Source organism: Oncorhynchus masou, chromosome 24 (genome assembly GCF_036934945.1).
Source record: "Oncorhynchus masou masou isolate Uvic2021 chromosome 24, UVic_Omas_1.1, whole genome shotgun sequence".
Classification (NCBI taxonomy): domain Eukaryota; kingdom Metazoa; phylum Chordata; class Actinopteri; order Salmoniformes; family Salmonidae; genus Oncorhynchus; species Oncorhynchus masou.
In genome coordinates this window covers 38,756,726-38,784,142 of record NC_088235.1, presented here as the reverse complement: position 1 = coordinate 38,784,142, position 27,417 = coordinate 38,756,726, and the positions used below count along the sequence as shown (strand labels likewise).

General features: G+C 42.2%; 1 protein-coding gene across 4 annotated transcripts in view; it reads left to right on the top strand.

Annotated features, from left to right (window-relative positions):
* The window catches only part of dst (dystonin), a 182,712-nt gene that overhangs the window by 57,923 nt on the left and 97,372 nt on the right, over positions 1-27,417 (top strand). For 2 of the 4 annotated variants that reach the window (XM_064933862.1, XM_064933863.1), the window contains exons 7-25: positions 5,336-5,502; positions 11,188-11,300; positions 11,915-12,021; positions 14,423-14,542; positions 15,063-15,158; positions 15,272-15,399; positions 17,740-17,833; positions 18,082-18,236; positions 18,380-18,845; positions 18,956-19,084; positions 19,253-19,330; positions 19,446-19,607; positions 20,706-20,810; positions 21,106-21,201; positions 21,288-21,413; positions 21,652-21,804; positions 22,265-22,546; positions 22,813-22,996; positions 25,299-25,456. In XM_064933862.1, coding sequence (XP_064789934.1) covers positions 5,336-5,502; positions 11,188-11,300; positions 11,915-12,021; positions 14,423-14,542; positions 15,063-15,158; positions 15,272-15,399; positions 17,740-17,833; positions 18,082-18,236; positions 18,380-18,845; positions 18,956-19,084; positions 19,253-19,330; positions 19,446-19,607; positions 20,706-20,810; positions 21,106-21,201; positions 21,288-21,413; positions 21,652-21,804; positions 22,265-22,546; positions 22,813-22,996; positions 25,299-25,456 — 2,919 coding nt within the window. Of the gene's footprint in view, positions 1-2,100; positions 3,482-5,335; positions 5,503-11,187; positions 11,301-11,914; positions 12,022-14,422; positions 14,543-15,062; positions 15,159-15,271; positions 15,400-17,739; positions 17,834-18,081; positions 18,237-18,379; positions 18,846-18,955; positions 19,085-19,252; positions 19,331-19,445; positions 19,608-20,705; positions 20,811-21,105; positions 21,202-21,287; positions 21,414-21,651; positions 21,805-22,264; positions 22,547-22,812; positions 22,997-25,298; positions 25,457-27,417 lie in introns of those variants that run through there. The other 2 variants (XR_010451380.1, XM_064933861.1) reach the window with 2 other exon arrangements.

Sequence of the window (27,417 nt, the reverse complement as noted above, 5' to 3'; positions counted from 1 at the left end):
AGACTCATCGAGGTCTGGTAAAAACACAAAAAAAGACTGAATATTTTGAAAGTGAATCATTTTAAGTGCTTGTTGAAGAATAATTAACGTTTTTTCTTATGGCTTGGAATCATAAAACATCCTGACAGGTAGCTTGGGTGATGTGTGCCTACACCTGCCCCTGTCACTCATGCAAGCCGTTGGGCATTTGTACTAGCTAGTAGCTATGGACCTGTAGATTCTTGATTTTGCAGGGTTGCAGGGCACAGAGGGAGAAAATGTTGATCAGTTATGTGTGGGGTTTAAGCCCAGCTGGCAGAAACACAATGTGACATAGCGATGAACCCAACCCTGTTTGGATGCTACGTGACTCTATCGAAAAGGTTTTGGAAGGACTAAGTTGACATTACCTTTAGTATGATGATCCAGCCATTCGGTCATGCTCATCCAATGACATTGTGTTACTTCTCTGATATTTTTTCTTTTAAGAATGTCTTCTGAGAATGTGTCATTCATCCGTCACTTGCTATGGTTTGATAGGAACTGAAGCTATAAACTGTAGCGATTGAAGTTATACAGAAGTGTTTCAGACTATTACCTCTTGTTGACAATTGGTTTCCGAAGTCGTCTCCCAGGTGCGTTTACATACTGAATACATTGAAGTCCCTGTGGTATTCCCTACAATGGGACGCATATTGCATATCCCCCTCGGGACAAGGCATTGAGAAGACTGGTGCATTGTCTTCCTTTCATGTGAATAACTGCAGTGAAACCTGAATACATGACGATGCTCCATACTGTAGCTCTTTGGTCTCTGCAGTGTCGTCTGACTGACAGTCAAGGTCTCCAAGGGTTACGGTCAAGGTCCTGTTAGATGTCTCAATAAACTGAGGTCCGGAGAGGCACACGAAAACAAATGTGGAGGCTTTGACTTGATTCACCAGGGTAGATAAAACAGGTGAATGTGACAGGATGATGTCTTCCATCTCAACATAATGTACACGTCTCTCTCTCTTCCATCCTTCCATCCTTCCACCCCTCTCTGGCCTTTGTCATTGGCAGATCAAACAAGAGATTAAAGACAGAGCTATTTGCAGGGAGCACTAACATCATGTTAGACAGGTGGATAAAATGAATGACAGGATAAAGTATGATGACTTTGCAAAAAAAAAAAAAGGCTAAGATGAGTCAGCAAAATATATGCCTCTACTTTAAGACTATTCGATGCTGAAAGACTGTAATTACATTTTCCACATTGGGTTGCAATGAATGACAAATGACAGTTTTTCAAAACTCTGATATTATTGAAACACCACATGAATGAATATGAACATTTACATAGTAAGTAGATTTCTATGAAAGTAAAAATAGGCTGCTCATGTGTTGTGGTTGATCAAGTACTTTTGCTTTTGTGTTAAGTAAACTGTGTATTGTGTGTGTACTGCAACCAGCCAGGTATACAGTATGTAAACTGCAGGGCCTAGAAGACTGTAACCTTCAGGGGAAATGTCACTGCCGTCAGAATAGAGCCAGAGCCTGGTGGGACAGTTATTTTTAGTTGGGCTCTGCAAAGAAATGATTTATACTATTTCAATCAACACTCATCCTGAAGCCTTGCCAATTTAGCTCAATTTGTCAACTCACTTGTGGTTGTTCGGAATATTTTGTTGAATATTGAGGGAAAAAAACACAAGCTTTATAAGCCTTTCATGGCTACATATGTCACATATATAATGACATATAATCTAATCATTATGTTTGTTCCATAGGTCATTTACATGTGTCACGTCCTGTGCAAAGTGTATACTGTATTTGCCCCCATTTGAAATAGGATGGCAATGGACCGATTGGATAATAGTGTTTGTTTAAACCATTGGACTCAAGCCTCACCTCTGGCTTTGAGATTGTATACAGTTTGATTAATAGGCAAAGGGAAAGTGCTTTGTTAGCCTAGCAGGATTTGCATCGGCTGCTTTTGTTGACACATGCTGCCCTGTTATTTTTAAAGCCCTATGATAGGCAGGGATTCTCTCTGCTTGGTACGGCCTATCAGGTTAGGCCAACTTTCTGAGCAAAGTTTTCCCATACGGTGTAATCAGTGGTCATCAGCTGGCAGAGCAGAAAACCGAGAGCCATCTGATCCTGTCCCGCTGCCGCACCTCGCTCCCTCCGCCCTCCTCAGACCGGCAGCCTCGTTACAGACAGGCACATTTGGGGAAACTTAACACCCGAAGGGGTTCTGGAGGTGCCCGTGTTTACACTTCAGATGAGGAGGACATCACAGGAGGACAGACCAAAACAGGAACCAGGACTGTTTCTCTTTCTTTGAGCTGTGAAGTAGAAACGTGTGGGACGTGGCTGTGCCTCTGCCTCTCCTGCAGTGCATTTATGGTGTTGTTGGATTAGCCGGGACAGGGAAACGTTTCAAAGGTCAGAGACTGAGAGACGATTCCTGAGAGCAGAGCAGAGTTGAGAGGAGAGCAATCACAGAAGAAAGGAGTGATAGAAGGAAGTGCCTGGGACATTTTAGCTTCTTCTGGGAGACAGACAGACTTTCTCGCTCCAGCTAACCCAGCTCTGTGTGGAGGGGAGGGGTGTTTGTGTCTGCTGCCAGGCTGCCTGCTGTAGCTTCCTCTCCGCCCCCTTGGAGGAAAACTATGGCTGCCTCTTGGTGGAATAACAGAGCTTTGGATCAAGTTAAGTTCACTCACGGAATCCCAGCGTGAAATTAGAAGGAACTTAACGCTGTTTATAGAAAGGGAACGTAGGACTGACAGTCATGGGCAATGTGTGTGGCTGTGTGCGGGGCCCCAAGGAGGAATGCTATGTGGACCCCACCAAAGCTCCGCTCAGCCCTGATTCCAAAGAGCTCCGCGGCCGGCGCTACTTCCAGAGGAAGAAGAAGAGGAAATCGGGGGAGTTTCAGCGGCCGGAATCCCTCCGGAGCCGAGGAGGAGAAAGTGTCCAGAGTGAGGAGGATATCCCCAGAAGGGTAGAGCTCCAGCATGGAGCAGACAGGAGCATCAGGGAGAGCCAGGCTTGGGCACCAGAAGGGGAGACACCCAGACCTAGACTAGGAAGTATCAGCAAAGGGGTGTATGTTGGGGAGGTCCCCAAAGTTCCTCTTGGGAAGAAGTTAGCATTGCGATCTGGATGGATTTCTGCACACCAGACAGACAGAGAGGAAAAGCTTCATGGCATCACCAAGACCTCCAGGAGTATCACTCCTAAGGATGGTCTGCTGGAAAAGAAGCTGCTACATAGGCAGCTGAGGCGGGCGGTGACATTCGGAGCCGTGGAGCATATGCTCCGGACCCTGAGAGGAGGCGGAGATCACAACCTATCTGGGAACCTAGAAGGGCTCCCCAAAATCATATGGAGCACTCAAGTGCACAGGAAGAGGAGGAGGAGGTTTCACAGCTGTTGTGATGGAGGGTCCCGCTCTCCAGATTATCTGGAGCCTCTCCAAGCATCTGCCAAGTGTACATCCGCCCAACAAGAGGTAAACTAAGTGCAGGCTATTTATAGCCAGCCAACATGTGTGGACCAACATGTAATGTGCTACTGTATCAGTAACTCTGTAATACTGTACAACTGGTGGCTTGGTTTGGTTCCCCTTACATGATACAGATGTTATTCTGAAATAGCAAACATGATCTTTGCTTTCGTATGTTTTCATTATTCTATGAAGTGTTGTTTTATTGCAGAGGTGTTGCATGGAGACAGTGTTTGTGTTGATGTGTGATTGGACTTCACGGCACAATGTTTCCGTATGCTGTACTGGCAGACTGCTAACCGCCATTTGCTCTCTAAAACCATTCAGAAGACAACTATACTTGTACTATGACATAGTCTAACATTCCCTTTGAGTCAAACAACAACATAACTGGCATCATCACATGCTGTGATGTGGAGCTGTAATATACAGCCTACAAAGCCACAACACATGGACATAGAGATAATTACAAAGCTCTGAGTAGTTAATTAGCTTGTTTCACTGCTATGATTCTCCTCACAAGTTATTTCACACAGCAGTGTTTCTTGTGAGCCTCACCTCTGCTCGAGCTTGGCTACTGAGGTTCTACCCATTATGTCAAACCAGATTCTAAACTGTTTTTTGATCTTTAAAATGTTGTATACCTCAGTGATAAACAGCTGGCATTTGGAAAGGTTATTTGTTCTCTTTGATTCTCGTTGAAATGTTGATGTTTTGATTGCTCAGGTCCATACAACTCTCCCGCTCCTTACTTCTAAGACACAGCTTATATCAGTGTCTTTGTTTTGCTACTAGATTTCCCAGCTTTCGGATTCTAAAGGTAAAATACCAAAGGAAGCAGCTTATCACAGCGAGACCACTATTTTCCATGACGTAATTCCAAGTAAAGGAAAGTGCAACAACCTTGGGGTCATTTGTTCCCGATATCATATGTCTCACCCATATGCTTGATGGCAATTTTTACACAAATTAGTGGTCAATCTGGCAGCACATAGCATCATCTTTTTAGTATGCCCCAAATCTACTGAACATGACTGCTACAATATGTCGTGTTACTCACATTCAACCCCAATTTCAATGTCCATTTTTGCTTGCTCACCGGTTTGGGACAGATTTAGGGCGAAGGTTAATGGGTAGTTGGAGTTTTGTTGACAGTTAGTTGAACATACGGTATACTGAACATCTACAAACCATATATTTGGGACTTCAAATAAAGTGCTACCATCATTTTGCTTAGTCAATGATTGTTAAAGTGTAGCTAGGTCAGCAGTGCCTAGCGCAACATGAAGCATGACAACACAGCACGAAGAGGTTCGAAGGTCACTTCCTGTTGTCAAGGTCAGAGGTGATCATGTTTTTCCTCCAGCATAGATACATGGAATTGCTTCCTGATTTCGACTGTGTTGAAACGTCAGGGGAATGTGTTTGGTTTAAGATCATCGTACCCTCACTCTTTAAGATGTGCCAACGAATAGATGATTTATTATCCAGCTGACAATTTGAGATGTCCAATAGGGACACTGATTCAGTATGAACCAAATAAGGAATTATTGAGGTGTAGCTATATGAATTTGGTGCAGACATCTATCATGTGTGTATTCATTCAACACAATATAATGAATTTAGCACATTTATGTTGTTATTAGTTATTCTATCTGTGACTCTAGAAAGGCTCCCAATTCAAACATATGTTCCTAACATCTGAAGTATTTCCATGAGGTATGATATACTTTATTGTTCCAGATATAATATGTCTCACCCATATGCTTGATGGTAATTTAGGTGTTTGATGGTGATGTAGGTGTAATGACTAGTTTGTGTTGTTCCTAATAATAACTTGTTTGTGTTGTTCCTCTCCAGATCTCTGAGATCCATGTTTGCGGGGAGTCGGAGGACATGACAGCCAAGGAGCGGCTGCTGATGTGGTCCCAGCAGATGACCGAGGGCTACGTGGGCGTACGCTGTAACAACTTCACCACCTCCTGGAGGGACGGGAGGCTGTTCAATGCCATCATTCACAAATACAGGTAACACCATTTACAAACACAGGTAACACCATTCACAAATACAGGTAACACCATTCACAAATACAGGCAATGCCATCATTCACAAACACAGGTAACACCATTCACAAATACAGGTAACACCATTCACAAATACAGGCAATGCCATCATTCACAAATACAGGTAACACCATTTACAAATACAGGTAACACCATTTACAAATACAGGTAACACCATTCACAAATACAGGCAATGCCATCATTCACAAATACAGGTAACACCATTTACAAATACAGGCAATGCCATCATTCACAAATACAGGTAACACCATTTACAAATACAGGTAACACCATTCACAAATACAGGTACAACACCATTTACAAATACAGGTACAACACCATTCACAAATACAGGTAACACCATTCACAAATACAGGTAACACCATTTACAAATACATTACATTTACATTTAAGTCATTTAGCAGACGCTCTTATCCAGAGCGACTTACAAATTGGTGAATTCACCTTCTGACATCCAGTGGAACAGCCACTTTACAATAGTGCATCTAAATCATTTAAGGGGGGGGGGGGTGAGAAGGATTACTTATCCTATCCTAGGTATTCCTTGAAGAGGTGGGGTTTTAGGTGTCTCCGGAAGGTGGTGATTGACACCGCTGGCCTGGCGTCGTGAGGGAGTTTGTTCCACCATTGGGGGGCCAGAGCAGCGAACAGTTTTGACTGGGCTGAGCGGGAACTGTACTTCCTCAGTGGTAGGGAGGCGAGCAGGCCAGAGGTGGATGAACGCAGTGCCCTTGTTTGGGTGTAGGGCCTGATCAGAGCCTGGAGGTACTGCGGTGCCGTTCCCCTCACAGCTCCGTAGGCAAGCACCATGGTCTTGTAGCGGATGCGAGCTTCAACTGGAAGCCAGTGGAGAGAGCGGAGGAGCGGGGTGACGTGAGAGAACTTGGGAAGGTTGAACACCAGACGGGCTGCGGCGTTCTGGATGAGTTGTAGGGGTTTAATGGCACAGGCAGGGAGCCCAGCCAACAGCGAGTTGCAGTAATCCAGACGGGAGATGACAAGTGCCTGGATTAGGACCTGCGCCGCTTCCTGTGTGAGGCAGGGTCATACTCTGCGGATGTTGTAGAGCATGAACCTACAGGAACGGGCCACCGCCATGATGTTAGTTGAGAACGACAGGGTGTGGTCCAGGATCACGCCAAGGTTCTTAGCGCTCTGGGAGGAGGACACAATGGAGTTGTCAACCGTGATGGCGAGATCATGGAACGGGCAGTCCTTCCCCGGGAGGAAGAGCAGCTCCGTCTTCCCGAGGTTCAGCTTGAGGTGGTGATCCGTCATCCACACTGATATGTCTGCCAGACATGCAGAGATGCGATTCGCCACCTGGTCATCAGAAGGGGGAAAGGAGAAGATTAATTGTGTGGCGTCTGCATAGCAATGATAGGAGAGACCATGTGAGGTTATGACAGAGCCAAGTGACTTGGTGTATAGCGAGAATAGGAGAGGGCCTAGAACAGAGCCCTGGGGGACACCAGTGGTGAGAGCGCGTGGCGAGGAGACAGATTCTCGCCACGCCACCTGGTAGGAGCGACCTGTCAGGTAGGACGCAATCCAAGCGTGGGCCGCGCCGGAGATGCCCAACTCGGAGAGGGTGGAGAGGAGGATCTGATGGTTCACAGTATCGAAGGCAGCCGATAGGTCTAGAAGGATGAGAGCAGAGGAGAGAGAGTTAGCTTTAGCAGTGCGGAGCGCCTCCGTGATACAGAGAAGAGCAGTCTCAGTTGAATGACTAGTCTTGAAACCTGACTGATTTGGATCAAGAAGGTCATTCTGAGAGAGATAGCGGGAGAGCTGGCCAAGGACGGCACGTTCAAGAGTTTTGGAGAGAAAAGAAAGAAGGGATACTGGTCTGTAGTTGTTGACATCGGAGGGATCGAGTGTAGGTTTTTTCAGAAGGGGTGCAACTCTCGCTCTCTTCAAGACGGAAGGGACGTAGCCAGCGGTCAGGGATGAGTTGATGAGCGAGGTGAAGTAAGGGAGAAGGTCTCCGGAAATGGTCTGGAGAAGAGAGGAGGGGATAGGGTCAAGCGGGCAGGTTGTTGGGCGGCCGGCCGTCACAAGAAGCGAGATTTCATCTGGAGAGAGAGGGGAGAAAGAGGTCAGAGCACAGGGTAGGGCAGTGTGAGCAGAACCAGCGGTGTCGTTTGACTTAGCAAACGAGGATCGGATGTCGTCGACCTTCTTTTCAAAATGGTTGACGAAGTCATCTGCAGAGAGGGAGGAGGGGGAGGGGGAGGAGGATTCAGGAGGGAGGAGAAGGTGGCAAAGAGCTTCCTAGGGTTAGAGGCAGATGCTTGGAATTTAGAGTGGTAGAAAGTGGCTTTAGCAGCAGAGACAGAGGAGGAAAATGTAGAGAGGAGGGAGTGAAAGGATGCCAGGTCCGCAGGGAGGCGAGTTTTCCTCCATTTCCGCTCGGCTGCCCGGAGCCCTGTTCTGTGAGCTCGCAATGAGTCGTCGAGCCACGGAGCGGGAGGGGAGGACCGAGCCGGCCTGGAGGATAGGGGACATAGAGAGTCAAAGGATGCAGAAAGGGAAGAGAGGAGGGTTGAGGAGGCAGAATCAGGAGATAGGTTGGAGAAGGTATGAGCAGAGGGAAGAGATGATAGGATGGAAGAGGAGAGAGTAGCGGGGGAGAGAGAGCGAAGGTTGGGACGGCGCGATACCATCCGAGTAGGGGCAGTGTGGGAAGTGTTGGATGAGAGCGAGAGGGAAAAAGATACAAGGTAGTGGTCGGAGACTTGGAGGGGAGTTGCAATGAGGTTAGTGGAAGAACAGCATCTAGTAAAGATGAGGTCGAGTGTATTGCCTGCCTTGTGAGTAGGGGGGGAAGGTGAGAGGGTGAGGTCAAAAGAGGAGAGGAGTGGAAAGAAGGAGGCAGAGAGGAATGAGTCAAAGGTAGACGTGGGGAGGTTAAAGTCGCCCAGGACTGTGAGAGGTGAGCCGTCCTCAGGAAAGGAGCTTATCAAGGCATCAAGCTCATTGATGAACTCTCCGAGGGAACCTGGAGGGCGATAAATGATAAGGATGTTAAGCTTGAAAGGGCTGGTAACTGTGACAGCATGGAATTCAAAGGAGGCGATAGACAGATGGGTAAGGGGAGAAAGAGAGAATGACCACTTGGGAGAGATGAGGATCCCGGTGCCACCACCCCGCTGACCAGAATACATGTAACACCATTTACAAATACATGTAACACCATTCACAAATACAGCTAACACCATTCACAAATACAGGTAACACCATTTACAAATACAGGCAATGCCATCATTCACAAATACAGGTAACACCATTTACAAATACAGGAAATGCCATCATTCACAAATACAGGTAACACCATTTACAAATACAGGCAATGCCATCATTCACAAATACAGGTAACACCATTTACAAATACAGGAAATGCCATCATTCACAAATACAGGTAACACCATTTACAAATACAGGAAATGCCATCATTCACAAATACAGGTAACACCATTTACAAATACAGGAAATGCCATCATTCACAAATACAGGTAACACCATTTACAAATACAGGCAATGCCATCATTCACAAATACAGGTAACACCATTTACAAATACAGGCAATGCCATCATTCACAAATACAGGTAACACCATTTACAAATACAGGAAATGCCATCATTCACAAATACAGGTAACACCATTTACAAATACAGGAAATGCCATCATTCACAAATACAGGTAACACCATTTACAAATACAGGCAATGCCATCATTCACAAATACAGGTAACACCATTTACAAATACAGGAAATGCCATCATTCACAAATACAGGTATCACCATTTACAAATACAGGCAATGCCATCATTCACAAATACAGGTAACACCATTTACAAATACAGGCAATGCCATCATTCACAAATACAGGTAACACCATTTACAAATACAGGCAATGCCATCATTCACAAATACAGGTAACACCATTTACAAATACAGGAAATGCCATCATTCACAATACAGGTAACACCATTTACAAATACAGGCAATGCCATCATTCACAAATACAGGTAACACCATTTACAAATACAGGAAATGCCACCATTCACAAATACAGGTAACACCATTTACAAATACAGGCAATGCCATCATTCACAAATACAGGTAACACCATTTACAAATACAGGAAATGCCATCATTCACAATACAGGTAACACCATTTACAAATACAGGCAATGCCATCATTCACAAATACAGGTAACACCATTTGCAAATACAGGAAATGCCACCATTCACAAATACAGGTAACACCATTTACAAATACAGGCAATGCCATCATTCACAAATACAGGTAACACCATTTACAAATACAGGAAATGCCATCATTCACAATACAGGTCACACCATTTACAAATACAGGCAATGCCATCATTCACAAATACAGGTAACACCATTTACAAATACAGGAAATGCCACCATTCACAAATACAGGTAACACCATTTACAAATACAGGAAATGCCATCATTCACAAATACAGTTACAAAACCATTCACAAATACAGTTACAAAACCATTCACAAATACAGGTACAACACCATTTACAAATACAGGTAACACCATCATTCATAAATACAGGTAACACTTGATATACGGAACCTGTATCTGAAAAAGAGACCAATCCCTATATTTAATTTAAATTCCAGCACAGTGGACTTATTGTTTGCTTTACAATGCTTTTTTAGGGATATATTTTTTTTTTAAATGTAGTTAGTCTTTCATCAGGGTTTAACTGGAATATCATCTCATATGAGTATATTTCCAGGGTATAACAGCAACAATTTACAGTTCATAAGAACATAACTATTTTCCTCCTTTGTTTACTTTTGTGTCTTTTGCTAAGTCACGTCTGTGATTCACCACCACATTTTGAGTCTTGGACTTCTCTGTTTCCCATCAACTCAATAAGGCAGCACTTAGTGGTTGGATTTTCAGTTAGACAATATCGGATTTCAGACCCTGTATATTCTACCTTGTTGGACTGACCTAAAATGATATGAAATAGACTGCAGTAGATGGAAAGGTATTTCTCCTTTCTCCCGCCCCCCTTTTGTTTGTTATGGTGAATGTCACATCACTATTTGCAGTCCTAGCCTTCTCAAGTTCAATAGACACATAACTCAACACAAGTTATTGACGTATATGTGGGTCATGTGGAATTGTTTAACTTAACCATTGACCTCTTTTTGGCTGGCCTGACTGTGTTTGGCTCTTGTGCAAACACGTATTTATTTCTCTGGAAAGTCGGGGACTGCACTGCGTCCCGAGGCATTTCCTCTGTAGTTAGCTTACCATTTACAGGATAAAAGTACATTATATTACAGGCTCATTTTGCATTGCTAACTATTTTTTTCCTCACACTAAAACTTTCCTACAAACAAATATGTTTTCTTCAATGGGAAGTTCCTTACTAATACCAACATACTTCAAGAAGAATAGTGTGTGCTGAAATAGCTGAAATAACCTAAAACATAACAAATGCAAACCACCCTAAATTATTATTTACCAAAATACTACGTTTGTGCTCTTCCACTTCCAAAACAATGTTATCACATATTAACATTTCATTAAACAGATGAGCTCCCATTAGTATGTTCTCTTCCTTTGCAGACCTGATCTGGTGGATATGGGCAGAGTGTCGGATCAGACTAGCCGGTCAAACTTAGAACAGGCCTTTGGTGTGGCTGAACGGCTTGGGGTGGCCAGACTACTGGACCCCGAGGGTGAGTTGTTCTGTTTATCCACATGCTCGTCCGTAACAGTTTGTTTGACACAGCAGGTAAACATTTGCCATAAAACATTTGCCATTAACACCTCAGCTTGAAGAAATGCAATGCATTATTACCCGAGTGGGGAATGACTTCTAAACACAGCTTTACTTACAGATGCAGGATCTTCACTTGATCACCGTGCTGCAGGAGAACTTTCCTGCAGTGCAGGCAATGTGTAACTTGTAGTGTATTTAAGCTTTAAAATGGCTTTTAAACTTTGTAATTTCCAAATTTAGAGTTTATTTTCCCTTATGAAAAATGTATTAACCTCTAAAAAATATTCCCATTAATTATAATTCACATAATATTTGACATTTCAGGTTGCTGCGGGATTATTTTCCTGCTGTAGCAAACTGCCTCAAATTAAGATCCTACAGTTGTACTGGCTGCTATTTGTTTTATTAGATGCTTTACAAAATGAAAACGACACAACAAGCATATGGCATAAATAGGATTCAAATAGCCCAGAGTATTCATGTCTGATGTTAAATACTTTCTGGTATCATGTACTGTACCTTATGATTACTGTGTTGTGTATTTGATCTAATTTCACCTTTTCTCGCCAGACGTGGATGTGCAGTCTCCTGATGAGAAGTCGGTCATCACATACGTCTCCACAATGTATGATGTCTTCCCTAAAGTACCTGATGGTGTTGACGGCATCAATGCAAATGTACGTACATGATGAACAGATTCTTGTACAGCACACTTAAATCTCCTACGCAATTATAGTTAATAAAATAGTTTTGTATTTCAAAAAAATATATATATAATGAAAGCAAATTTCAGCTCAATACACAGCAGCATATTCCTATTAACAGCATGGGTTGACTTATACCTTTTAAGCCATTGACTGCAGTGTACTTTCCTCTTGAAAGCGAACACAGTAACATGTGTTTTTATGAATGTGATTATCACCATGTTAAATTAATCACTGCATGTACAGTTGAAGTCGGAAGTTTACATACACTTAGGTTGGAGTCATTAAAACTCGTTTTTCAACTACTCCGCAAATGTATTGTTCACAAACTATAGTTTTGTCAAGTCGGTTAGGACATCTACTTTGTGCATGACACAAGCAATTTTTCCAACAATTGTTTACAGACAGATTATTTCACTTATAATTCACTTTATCACAATTCCAGTCGGTCAGAAGTTTACATACACTATGTTGACTGGGTCTTTAAACAGCTCCAGAAAATTATGTCATGGCTTTAGAAGCTTCTGATAGGCTAATTGACAACATTTGAGTCAATTGGAGGTGTACTTGTGGATGTATTTCAAGGCCTATCTTCAAATTCAGTGACTCTTTGCTTGACATCATGGGAAAATCACAAGAAATCAGCCAAGACCTCAGCAAGAAAATTGTAGACCTCCACAAGTCTGGTTCATCCTTGGGAGCAATTTCAAATGCCTGAAGGTACCACGTTCATCTGTACAAACAACAGTACGCAAGTATAAACACCATGGGACCACGCAGCCGTCATACCGCTCAGGAGGGAGAATCGTTCTGTCTCCTAGAGATGAACATACTTTGGTGCTAAAAGTGCAAATCCCAGAACAACAGCAAAGGACCTTGTGAAGATGCTGGAGGAAACTGGTACAAAGTATCTATATCCACAGTAAAACAAGTCATATATCGACATAACCTGAAAGGCCGCTCAGCAAGGAAGAAGCCACTGCTCCAAAACCGCCATAAAAAAGCCAGACTACGGTTTGCAACTGCACATGGGGACAAATATCGTACTTTTTGGAGAAATTTCCTCTGGTCTGATAAAACAAAAATAGAACTGTTTGGCCATAATGACCATCGTTATGTTTGGAGGAAAAATGGGGGAGTCTTGCAAGCCGAAGAACACCATCCCAACCGTGAAGCACGGGGTGGCAACATCATGTTGTGGGGGTGCTTTGCTGCAGGAAGGACTGGTGCAATTCACAAAATAGATGGCATCATGAGAGGGGAAAATTATGTGGATTTATTGAAGCAACATCTTAAGACATCAGTCAGGAAGTTAAAGCTTGGTCACAAATGGGTCTTCCAAATGGACAATGACCCCAAGCATACTTCCAAAGTTGTGGCAATATGGCTTAAGGACAACAACGTCAAGGTATTGGTGTGGCCATCACAAAGCCCTGACCTGAATCCTATAGAAAATGTCTGGGTTGAACTGAAAAAGCGTGTGCGGCCAAGGAGGCATACAAACCTTGACTCAGTTACACCAGCTCTGTCAAGAGGAATGGGCCAAAATTCACCCAACTTATTGTGGGGAGCTTGTGGAAGGTTACCCAAAACATTTGACCCAGTGTTAAACATTGTAACGGCAATGCTACCAAATACTAATTGAGTGGATGTAATCTTCTGACCCACTGGGAATGTGATGAAAGAAATAAAAGCTGAAATAAATCATTCTCTCTACTATTATTCTGACATTTCACATTCTAAAAATAAAGTGGTGATCCTAACTGACCGAAGACAGGGACTTTTTTCTTGGATTAAATGTCAGGAATTGTGCGTTTAAATGTATTTGGCTAAGGTGTATGTAAACTTCCGACTTCAACTGTATATTTCACACAGATCCTTTGAATTCACATCCGTGACAAGTATTTTTGGCTTACCTTTGGCATACTTTCTTGACTGTATTCTTCACTTGGATCTCGACTTTTATTCGAAACATGATTCTTGGCTGGGATTGGGCACAGATGTTATATGCAAATATGCATTCCATTGCGTCACTCATATGTCTAATGGAAGGCATTTTTTTCAATCGGGCTTTGTTGAGGCAAATACTGTAAGGCTGAGCAGGATGTTTTAAAGGCTATGGAAGAATGCTGAGATGTGTGTACAGTAATAACCACAGCAAATAGTCTTAACTACTTATTTTTGTAGTTAAGTTTGTATAGCACCAACTGTTCAAATAAATATTATGACAAGTTGCCCTATGGATGTCTTGCTTGAACGACTTGAAATACGCTCAAAATACGCTCTACCCCAAGAACTTAATCCTTTTAGAAAATGCACACATCCCTACATGAGCCAATGTATTGATTAAAACTGATATTTTCTTTCTTAACAGGATGTTGATATCAAATGGGTAGAGTACCAGAACATGGTGAATTACCTGATCCAATGGACCAAACACAACGTGGGATTGATGTCAGACAGAGCGTTCCCTAACAACCCAGTGGAACTAAAGGTAAAGCACAAAAGAAACGTGATTACAGATCAAATGCAGCTTGAATGAACACATTTTCTGCCATATTGAATGGTAGAAAGATCCCTAATTTGATCAAGAATTAACCTCCAATAAGCCTCCAATATCTGGAGTGTTTGTCTGGTTGGTTTTCAGTAAGCTGGATATCAGTTTATAGAGCTTGGCCCTGAAAGCCTGAGGCTAGGAGCCCAAGCTCTCTGAGGCTTCAAATGGCCCAATAAGTAGCGTCATGTTAATGAAATGAAATATTAATGCGAGCTATATTGACAGGTGTCAGAGAGCAGCTCTGTTTACTTCAATTAGTCCATAGCTGCTAATACAACAGGAGCTCTGTGTGGTACAGTAATTTCAAAGCAGACTAGTGTGAGTATACACAGATATTAGATGCATGTATAATAGCATAGACAAAATGTATTGATTCTATTGAATCTATTTCTCTGATATGTGGCTATGTTTGCGCTGAACTAATGTTTAAAAAAAACATATGTTTTTATTTTTACAGGCACTTTATACACAGTACTTGCAGTTTAAAGAGAATGAAATCCCGCTGAAAGAAAACGAGAAGAGCAAAATCAAGCATCTTTACAAAATGCTGGAGGTATGCTACCCCGACATACACTCACTTGTTCTTTAGAGCCTGTAAGTGCTTTCCAAACCAGCAAACTACAATGAACTTAACTAAGATGTTGCTGTGAATGTGTTGGGGGACAGGTGTGGATGGAGTTTGGTCGTATCCAGCTGCCTCGGGGGTTTCACCCCAATGATGTGGAGAAGGAATGGGGCAAGCTGATCGTGGCCATGCTGGAGAGGGAGAAGAGCCTGAGGCCTGAGGTGGACAGGTATGAAGGGTCATCCTTCTGATGCTGCTGGGGCACCACACACTACTATGATTTGTAATTATAATCCCGTATTTGCATGACAGCCATGTAAGTACGTGAGCTAACTAAGATTGAAGATTTTACCCAATTGTCTGATTAGAATGACTATGAAAAACTGTATTTAGTGATTGGTTTAAGGGTCAATGGTGAGTGCTCTGGTGAACTGCTTATTTGTGTTACATGAAGTCCCCCTCTTTTATAATTAGACGTTTGTGTCTAAACTTCTGTTTAAGGATGTGGAGTAATTTGATTATTCTGTGGTTCATGAAATGACATGGTCTTTAACATTGTACATGCTGTGGTCTGTGGTTTGGTTGAATTCTGAGTTCTTCAAACTGAGGTATCTATTTATTTCCTAAAAGACACTTTCTATGTCTTGTCAGGTTTGTAGGCATTAATTGTGCTGTGATTCCATGCCTAGTTTATCGGCTCAAGCCATTCAGTGATATTTTTCAGGTACTTTAGAGCGCTGATGGTGGGTATTCCCGTAATTTCTTGTCAACATCAGGTTGTTTAGAAGCTGATATTCTGGCACAGTCACAGGCACATTGTACTCGTATCATGACATCTCGCATGAATGGTTTTTGGACTGCAGGTACTATTTATGTTGGAAATCACCTGGCTCGTTGATATCTGATAATGTTGTGTAATATTATGTAGATAATTATTGGCTTTGCAAACCAATAGAAGCCCAGTTGTACAGTATGTGCCACAACCCCTGTTACCATAAACTGTTACCATGTTATCAATCATTGTTTTTGCGACATGTGGACAGACAGTGAAAATGCACTCTTGCAACAGCTGCATAGTGTGGATCCCAGCCTATGGAAGAAAGGTTTGAGGGAGTTCCTCCCTTCTAAACTCCTCTGTTTCATTTAAGAAGACCAGGAGTGGAGCTATTATTGCTCAATTTAATTTGTGTTAATAAAAAAAATGTGCATACGCCTCACGGACACATGCTCAAATTGGCATACTTTTGATAGATTTTAACAGCTGTAAATTATCGAGATATCAAAGTGTCACCAACAAAAACAAACAATAGGCCTATAGCAAATGCAGAACATGGCATACATTTTTCACATGCAAACAGCACTTTTCGGTAGTGCTAAAAGCATGCTATTCCATGAGAGCAACATTTATTTTTCGACTCGAAGCAATGAGTACAATCACTCCTCCATGACAACAAGCATCATAAACAACAGAGTTGGCTAATAAGTCCTTAGTTTTTGGGTTATGCTCAGGTAAAACAATTTGGCTAATCTATATTACCAAGACCTATTACTGAAGATCAAGGGGTATTAAATTAATTGGAATGACTCGAAATCTGACAAACTTTGTTTTTAATTTAAAGATATAGCCTAATCAAATGAGAATTAGTAGTATAAAGAAATGGGTTAGAAGAAGCCTACATAACCAACCCATAAAGCAAATGCAACATCCATTTATGGCCAGCTATGTAAACATTGATTTATCCTGCAATAGATGTCTATCAATTTGTAATATACATTTTTGTCTTCTTCTAATGCCTCTTAAGGGGAAGGTAATCTAAAAGTAACTGAAAGTAATCAGATTACGTTACTGAGTTTGAGTTATACAAAAGTTACGTCACTGATTACAATTTTGGAAAGTTACCTAGTAACTGTAATGGATTACATTTAGAAAGTAACCCACCCAACCCTGACTGTTACTGCCTGAACCTGTAATGAATTGTACAAATAATGCCATGAGCTTCTATGGCCTACGGCAACATGTTCTTTAAGGGGTGTGTTCTAATTTATTGTCTCTTCACCTCGTTGCATGAGGACAAGGATGGGCCTATAAAAAGGGGAGAAGAAAACACTTTGTGTCAGTTGGACGTGTGAGTGTGTGTGTGTCTGTCTGTGCTTGACTTCCTATTTCAGATGGAAGCGAAATTAGCTAGCTACTGTGATTCTCTGAGTGGCTCAGTATAGTCCTATAGTCTTCTAGCATGCACAACAACATGGCATACAACATGGGATACAGCACTGTCTCGTCTGTGAGCAACAGCACTCTCTCAGGACCAGCCATAGAGCCGCTGCTCTCCAGCACCGCGGTCTTTCCAATGTTTCTCAATAACAACTCTGTGTATGGACCAAGGTGATGTTAACTATTAGACGGCAGGGCTGTCCAAGCTTTTCTTGTTTGTTTGTTTGTAGATGTATTTTCTGCAGATGGGATTTTCAAATGGAACTGATGCCATTGTAGTGCCACACCTTTGTTGTTTATTCTGTAAAATGACATCTTTAATATGAATGTCAATTATTGTATTTTTTCTTTTAGGCTTGAAATGTTGCAGCAGATTGCAACCAGAGTCCAGCGGGACTGTGTCACTGGAGAGGACAAACTAGCGTTAGCACGAACTGCCCTGCAGTCTGTGAGTAAATAAGAATTTGTTCTTAACTGACTGGCCTAGTTAAATAAAGGTTAAATGTAAAAAATAAAAAAATACATTGAAACAGCATATTCACAACAAAAGCACAGAATACTCCAGGTCCTGCTTTTACTGATGTTTATTTGATGAGGCAAATTGTGTGTCTATTTTTTTTTACATCATTATTGTTTCTGAACTTTATAATAGAAAAGTACATCACCAACTGTTTGTACATTTTCTTTTTTTCTCAGGATGCTAAGAGACTAGAGTCTGGGGTCCAGTTCCAGAACGAAGCAGAGGTCTCTGGGTACCTTCTGGAATGTGAGAACCACCTGAGACAGCAGGTGGTTGACATTCAGATTCTACTGGACGGGAAGTTCTACTGCTCCGATCGGCTTGTTCAAAGGTGCAAACTCACTGCTTTCTCTAAATGCCATGCAACACATGTAAATAAACATAACATTTGTTGTGAAATGTTCATTAAACTGATCAAAAAATCATTAAACTATATTTCTAAACATATCATTGTGTGTTGTGTGTATGATCCAGGGTATCCAAGCTCCGTGACGACCTGCTGGGGCTGAGGGCAGAGTGTTCCTCTGTGTATAGTCAAGGACGCACCCTGACGACCCAACAGACCAGGATGATGATCTCAGGCATCTCTCAGAGTCTCAACTCAGGCTTCTCTTCATCGAACCACAACTCCAGCCTCACCCCAGCCCTCACCCCTGGAGGCCTGGGCTCTCCCGGTTCCACCTTCACCTCCAGCTTTACCCCGGGCCTCACCCCTGCCCTGAGCCCCGCAATGACACCTGGCGGCATGCAGCCCGGGTCAATCCAGGCCTATATGGGGGGCGGAGGAGGGGGCATGGATCCGGGATCCCTCCAGCACCATAAATACATGCAGATCCGCAAGCCCCTGGGCAAGTCCTCGCTAGTGGACCCCAACATGACCAAGGAGGAGGTCAACATGAACTTTGTGCAGGACCTGATCAACTGGGTGGAGGAGATGCAGGTGAGGACCTACATGTATTCACTGTACTGTTCGTATTATCCTGTACATTTTGATATTTGCGATGTAGATATTTTGAGACCAAATCTTAATTGTTTTCTCTTCCTTTGAAGGTTCAATTGGATCACGGAGATTGGGGAGCCGATTTGCCAAGTGTGGAAACACATTTAGAGAACCACAGAAGTGTTCACAGAGCCATCGAAGAATTTCAAATGAGCCTTAAAGAAGCCAAACTTAGTGAGGTATGTACCAGCAACAGTCCGCCTATTCTGCCAAGTTTCTGTCTGGACAAACTTAGAAATATCTCGGTGCATCACATTCAGTTGTTTTGTTTTGAGTGCAAACCCCTCAATGCTGCAAAGTTTTAAATGTCAACTAATAAAAACACATGGTATGTCTATTTATCTCAGATGCAGATGACCCAAGCGCAAAAACTAAGTTATTCTGACAATCTGGGCAACTTAGAATATCAGTATGGGAAGTTACTGGTAAGTTTCCTGTTAAAATATTTGGTAGTTTTAACTAACAAAATAATTACTTCTCTACTATTTTTAATACAACATGGACAACCTGACTATTTCCTGTGGTTCTGGGCTTCTGTAGAAATGTTCGCGGGAGCGTCTGAAGAACCTGGAGAGCCTGCATGACTTTGTGTCGCGGGCCACCATGGAACTAATCTGGCTCAACGAGAAAGAGGAAGAAGAGGTCGCTTTTGACTGGAGCGATCGCAATGGCAACATCTCCAAGAAGAGACAGTACCACGCTGTGAGTCCCGACACTGTTCAGAACGTTGTATTTCCATATTTTGCTCACAGAATATAATATCATTATTCAGTTCCTATTCATTGGTTGTAGACAATTACTTTAACATTACATGTGTGTTTAGAGAGTTATTCTATTAGCCAGTTGTTGGTGACTTTGAGGTTAAATATCTGAGCTATGCATTTCTGGCAAGGATCCACCGCTGGCATGTACAGTCAGTCCCATCAGGAAGTGGGTTTGACTCAGTTGACCTAAAGGGATTAACACATTTCCTTCTGGTGAAACAATATCTTGTGGAAATCTTATTTCTGAGGGTGGTATGTTTTCTCTGAAAACAATGTACAAAGGCTACATAACGTATGGGTGGAAATGAGTCATAGGGGCTTGTTTGGGGCTTACATCATACCATTTAAACACATGGATATGGCTATATTACCAACCTCCTATTAATCTTAGAATCAATTAGATGAATCGGTTCAATGTGTCTCCAATGGGATTTGGTTCAAGCTGGTATTTAGAGATACGTGCCATACGAGCCTCTTCCAAGTCATAGTGTAGGTATCCCGAGTGAGAAGGGATTGGTCTCAGGCAGTGGTTGGATGCCAAGGACGTTCTGTGACATCTCGGGTGTCATCTCTCTCTCTCTCTCTCTCTCTCTCTCTCTCTCTCTCTCTCTCTCTCTCTCTCTCTCCCTCTCTCTTTCTCTCTGCCTCTCTCTGTCTCTCTCTGTCCCTGTCTCGCTCTGTCTGTCTGACTCTGTCTCTCTCTCTCTGTCTCTCTCTGTCTGTCTGTCTCTCTCTCTGTCTCTCTCTCTGTCTCCCTCTCTGTCTCCCTCTCTGTCTCCCTCTCTGTCTCTCTCTCTGTCACGGTCTCTCTCTCTGTCTCTGTCTCTCTCTGTCTCCCTCTCTGTCTCTCTCTGTCACGGTCTCTCTCTCTGTCTCTGTCTCTCTCTGTCTCTCTCTCTGTCTCACTCTGTGTCATGGTCTCTCTCTCTGTCTCTGTCTCTCTCTGCTGTCTCTCTGTCTGTCTCTCTCTCTGTCTCTTTCGGTTTCTGTCTCTCTCTGTCTATCTCTGTCTCTCTCTCTGTCTCTGTCTCTGTAGGATCTTATGAGAGAGTTGGACGACAAGGAGAAGGTGATCAAGTCTGTGCAGGATAATGCAGAGAACCTTCTGCAGGAGAACCACCCTGCCAGGCTAACTATTGAAGTAAGCCCTGTCTGTGTTTACAGATGTCACATAACCACTCCATAACCATCTGATATACACTTCTTTAGTGTAAATACAATATTTTTTTATATGATAAATCAGTTAGATTGTATGCCTCAGATAATGTGGTAATTTGTCCATTCAAATATAAATATGATTACTCATTTTCAGCTAAACCTGCATTGGTGCTCAATAGTGTCATACACAACATTTCAATTGCTTCACTAACTTGTTCCTTGAAGAACAATCATAGGGTATTTTTAATTGTAACATGTTTCTGTGTGGAATCCTCTAGGCATATAGAGCAGCCATGCAGACCCAGTGGAGCTGGATTCTACAGCTCTGCTCTTGTGTGGAGCAGCACCTGAAAGACAACACAGTCTATTTCGAGGTGAGTTATCTGTTTTCCTCAAACAAATGGATAAAGGCCTGCTAGTTGCAAAAAGCTCATCTGATCTCCTTTCCTCACTCCCATAGTTTTTCAATGATGCCAAAGAGTCCATGGACTACCTGAAGAGCCTACAAGGTGAAATCCAAAGAAAGTATGGCTGTGATCGGACAAGCAGCGTACACAAGCTGGAGGATCACATCCAGGAGTCCATGGTAAGCTGGCATTCCCAAAATATGTTGTGAAATGAGACACATAGACCAATCCCAAAGACTCACATGGTCAGAAATCCAATTATGGATTCCTAGAGGTTCCAAATGAATACCCCCACCATTAAACATTAACTAACTATCCCTGCGAGTGAATTCTGCTTATGCTGAACTGGTGAAGTATCATAATCCACCTATGTGTTTGACTGATGCTGGAACATGGGTGTGGTCTGTCTGTCCCCAGGATGAGAAGGAGCAGCTCCTCCAGTACCGCAGCACAGTGGCTGGGTTGGTGGGCAAGGCCAAGGCCATCGTCCAGCTCAAGCCCAGAACCCCAGACACCCCTATCAGGTCTTCCATACCCGTCAAAGCCATCTGTGACTACCGACAAATAGAGGTGCTATTTGAGTCTCTTGTTAGAGATACATGTATGTGCTACCAGGGGCGCAACTTTTACTGGGGATAGGGGGGACGGGGCAGTGATACAAAACGAGGCTTAGGACCATGCGGACGCATACGAGAGTGTTTATCCAACTGGATAAAAATTATATATATAAAAACAAATGATGTACCCCCCCACTTCTAAAACCAAAGTTGCGCCCTGTGTGCTACTGTCCGTTTTCTATTTATTCAAGTAGTTCATCACAAGTCGCATACTTTACATTGAGTTGTCAAACTTATCTTCTGTAGTAACAAGATGTACATTGAGATCTCTAAGGAACATGTTTAGCCATGTTAACTCCAGGGTTGTTTATTTAGATAGCGGATCAAAAGTTTGATACTTTGAGTTGATTTGGATTTCAGAGTCAAATTGTAGTCGTTTTGATTTGCCATGTCTCACTTCGTCTCACTCCTAGATCACCATCTATAAGGATGATGAGTGTGTCCTGGCCAGTAACTCTCACCGGGCCAAGTGGAAGGTGATCAGTCCGTCTGGCAATGAGGCCATGGTGCCCTCTGTCTGCTTCACTGTGCCTCCACCCAACAAGGAGGCTGTGGACCAGGCCAGCAGAATTGAGCAGCTGTACCAGAATGTCCTGACTCTGTGGCACCACTCGCACATCAACATGAAGAGCGTGGTCTCCTGGCACTACCTGATGGCGGACGTCAAAGCCATCCGCAACTGGAACGTGTCCTCAGTACGTTTACACTTATCTACTTAATCAACTTCTAGACCCCATTAGCAACACTTAATGTGATAAAGGTATAATTATGCATCTTCTACTGATTTTGGTCTTCATAAGAAAGAGAGTGATTACTGTTATTAAGCCTAGTGTTTCCTATACTCACGACTTTACCTATCATTTCATCATTATAGTTGGTGCTGACTGTACCTTTTCAGAGAACATTCTAGAAGGTTTCCAGCTATGGGTCTGTCTCATGTGTTTTCCCCTGTTCTCCCCAGATTAAGACCATGTTGCCAGGTGAGCACCAGCAGGTCCTTAGCAACCTGCAGTCCCACTTTGAGGACTTCCTGGAGGACAGCGAGGAGTCGGAGGTGTTCACAATGGCAGACTGTTCCCAGCTAGAGAGGGAGGTGTTGACCTGCAAGGAGTACTACGAGGAGCTGCTCAAGTCTGCAGAGAGAGGCAAGGCTGAACTAAGATAGTCTGCAGAGAGAGGCTAAGCTAAACTAGTCTGCAGAGAGAGGCTAAGCTAAACTAGTCTGCAGAGAGAGGCAAGGCTAAGCTAACTAGTCTGCAGAGAGAGGCAAGGCTAAACTAAGCTAATATGCAGAGAGAAGCAATGCTAAACTAAGCTAGTCTACAGAGAAAGGCAAGGCTAAGCTAAGCTAGTCTGCAGCAAGGCTAAACTATTAGCTAACTTCTACTCAGGAGTCTGGGTGTGACTACATTTTCCCTATATGTATCCCCTGATCTTGCAATTATGTCTGTTTAGATACTTGGTCTTATGTCACAACAGGTAGTACAATATCCTGCAGAGGACATTAGGGAGGTGTTGATTTGCTTGATTGCCCACCAATTAATCAGCATAATTAATAAATAATATGCAGATTGTTTGTAAACACTTTACAATAATGGTGCCAGAGATTAATACAGTAGTTTTCATGATTCGTTAACTCATTAATTTCACACTCTCTCTGCTATGTCAGGGAGAGAAGTGTTTTGAATTATATACAGTATTCTGACCCCTTGACTTTTTTCAAATTTTGTTACGTTACAGCCTTATTCTAAAATGGATTAAGTAGTTTTCCCCCTCATCAATCTATGCACAATACCCCATAATGACAAAGTAAAACCAGGATTTTTTACATTTCTGCAAATTTATTACAAATAAAAAACTGAAATATGACATTTACATAAGTATTCAGACCCTTGACCCAGTCCTTTTTGAAGCACATTTGGCAGCGATTACAGCCTCGCGTCTTCTTGGGTATGACGCTACAAGCTTGGCACCCCTGTATTTGGGGAGTTTCTACCATTCTTCTCTGCAGATCCTCTCAAGGATGGGGAGCGTTGCTGCACAGGTATTTTCAAGTCTCTCCAGAGATGTTTCATTGGGTTCAAGTCCGGGCTCTGGCTGGGCCACTCAAGGACATTCAGAGACTTGTCCGGAAGCAACTCCTGTGTTGTCTTGGCTGTGTGCTTAGGATTGTTGTCCTGTTGGAAGGTGAACTTTCACCCCAGTCTGAGGTCCTGAGCGCACTGGAGCAGGTTTTCATCAAGAATATTTCTGTACTTTGCTCCGTTCATCTTTCCCTCGATCCTGACTAGTTTCCCAGTCCCTGCCGCTGAAAAACATGATGCTACCACCACCATGCTTCAACATAGGGATGGTGCCAGGTTTCCTCCAAACATGACGCTTGGCATTCAAGCCAAAGAGTTCAATCTTAGTTTCATCAAAACAGAGAATTCTGTTTCTCATGGACTTCGAGTTTTTATGTGCCTTTTTGGCAAACTCCAAGCAGGCTGTCATGTGCCTTTTACTGAGGAGTGGCTTCTGTCTGGCCACTCTACCAAGGCCTGATTGGTGGAGTGCTGCAGAGATGCTTGTCCTTCTGGAATTTTCTCCTATCTCCACAGAGGTACTCTGGAGCTCTTTCAGAGTGACCGTATGGGTTCTCTGTCACCTCCCTGACCAAGGCCTTTCTCCCCCGATTGCTCAGTTTGGCCGGGCATCCAGCTCTAGGAAGAGGATTGGTGGTTCCAACTGCTTCCATTTAAGAATGATGGAGACCACTGTGTTCTTGGGGACCTTCAATGCTGCAGAAATGTTTTGGTATCCTTCCGCAGATCTGTGCCTCGACACAATCCTGTCTCGGAGCTCTACTGACAATTCCTTCGACCTCATGGCTTGGTTTCTGCTTTGACATGCACTGTCAACTGTGGGACATTATATAGACAGATGTGTACCTTCCAAATCATGTCCAGTCAATTGGATTTACCACATGTGGACTCCAATCAAGTTGTAGAAATATTTTAAGGATGATCAATGGAAACAGGATGTACCTGAGCTCAATTTCGAGTCTCATAGCGAAGGGTCTGAATACTTATGTAAATAAAGTATTTCTGTTTTTTTTATACATTTGCTCAAATTTATAAATACCTGTTTTCGCTTTGGCATTGTGAGATATTGTGTGTAGATTGATGAGGATTTTTGGGTATTTCATCCATTTTCGAATAAGGCTGTAACGTAACAAAATGTGGAAAAAGGTAAGGGGTCTGAATAGTGTCCGAATACAGTACATATTCATTTAGATTGTTTACTAATGTTACTGTTATACAGCTTGCAAGTAGACCAGTGACTGAGAAAAATCCCAAGTGTTTGGACACTTAGACTTGGTGTCCTCTCGTCGTTTGGTTGTTACTCATTCTATGGTCTTGTGTTGAACAGAGGTTGTTACTCATTCTGTGGTTATGTGTTGAACAGAGGAACATGAGGAGTCTGTGTACAACCTGTATATCTCTGAGGTGCGTAACTTCCGCATGCGTCTGGAGGCTCAGGAGGAGCACCTGATCCGACAGATCCGCACCCCACTGGACAGAGACGACCTGGAGCAGAGTATCCTGCGCATCACAGAGCAAGAGGTAGGGCAACAACTCACTGTTTAGACTGTATCATCACTCTGTCATATTACAACTCACTATTCAGACTGTATCATCACTCTGTCATATTACAACTCACTATTCAGACTGTATCATTACTCTGTCATATTACAACTCACTATTCAGACTGTATCATCACTCTGTCATATTACAACTCACTATTCAGAATGTATCATTACTCTGTCATATTACAACTCACTATTCAGAATGTATCATTACTCTGTCATATTACAACTCACTATTCAGACTGTATCATTACTCTGTCATATTACAACTCACTATTCAGACTGTATCATCACTCTGTCATATTACAACTCACTATTCAGACTGTATCATTACTCTGTCATATTACAACTCACTATTCCGACTGTATCATTACTCTGTCATATTACAACTCACTATTCAGACTGTATCATTACTCTGTCATATTACAACTCACTATTCAGACTGTATCATCACTCTGTCATATTACAACTCACTATTCAGACTGTATCATTACTCTGTCATATTACAACTCACTATTCCGACTGTATCATTACTCTGTCATATTACAACTCACTATTCAGACTGTATCATCACTCTGTCATATTACAACTCACTATTCAGACTGTATCATTACTCTGTCATATTACAACTCACTATTCCGACTGTATCATTACTCTGTCATATTACAACTCACTATTCAGACTGTATCATCACTCTGTCATATTACAACTCACTATTCAGACTGTATCATTACTCTGTCATATTACAACTCACTATTCAGACTGTATCATTACTCTGTCATATTACAACTCACTATTCAGACTGTATCATTACTCTCTCATATTACAACTCACTATTCAGACTGTATCATCACTCTGTCATATTACAACTCACTATTCAGACTGTATCATCACTCTGTCATATTACAACTCACTATTCAGACTGTATCATTACTCTGTCATTTTACAACTCACTATTCAGACTGTATCATTACTCTGTCATATTACAACTCACTATTCAAAATGTATCATTACTCTGTCATATTACAACTCACTATTCAGACTGTATCATTACTCTGTCATATTACAACTCACTATTCAGACTGTATCATTACTCTGTCATATTACAACTCGCTATTCAGACTGTATCATCACTCTGTCATATTACAACTCACTATTCAGACTGTATCATTACTCTGTCATTTTACAACTCACTATTCAGACTGTATCATTACTCTCTCATATTACAACTCACTATTCAGAATGTATCATCACTCTGTCATATTACAACTCACTATTCAGACTGTATCATCACTCTGTCATATTACAACTCACTATTCAGACTGTATCATCACTCTGTCATATTACAACTCACTATTCAGACTGTATCATCACTCTGTCATATTACAACTCACTATTCAGAATGTATCATCACTCTGTCATATTACAACTCACTATTCAGACTGTATCATCACTCTGTCATATTACAACACACTATTCAGACTGTATCATTACTCTGTCATATTACAACTCACTATTCAGAATGTATCATCACTCTGTCATATTACAACTCACTATTCAGAATGTATCATCACTCTGTCATATTACAACTCACTATTCAGAATGTATCATCACTCTGTCATATTACAACTCACTATTCAGAATGTATCATCACTCTGTCATATTACAACTCACTATTCAGAATGTATCATCACTCTGTCATATTACAACTCACTATTCAAAATGTATCATTACTCTGTCATATTACAACTCACTATTCAGACTGTATCATTACTCTGTCATATTACAACTCACTATTCAAAATGTATCATTACTCTGTCATATTACAACTCACTATTCAGAATGTATCATTACTCTCTCATATTACAACTCACTATTCAGACTGTATCATTACTATGTCATATTACAACTCACTATTTAGAATGTATCTCTCTGTCT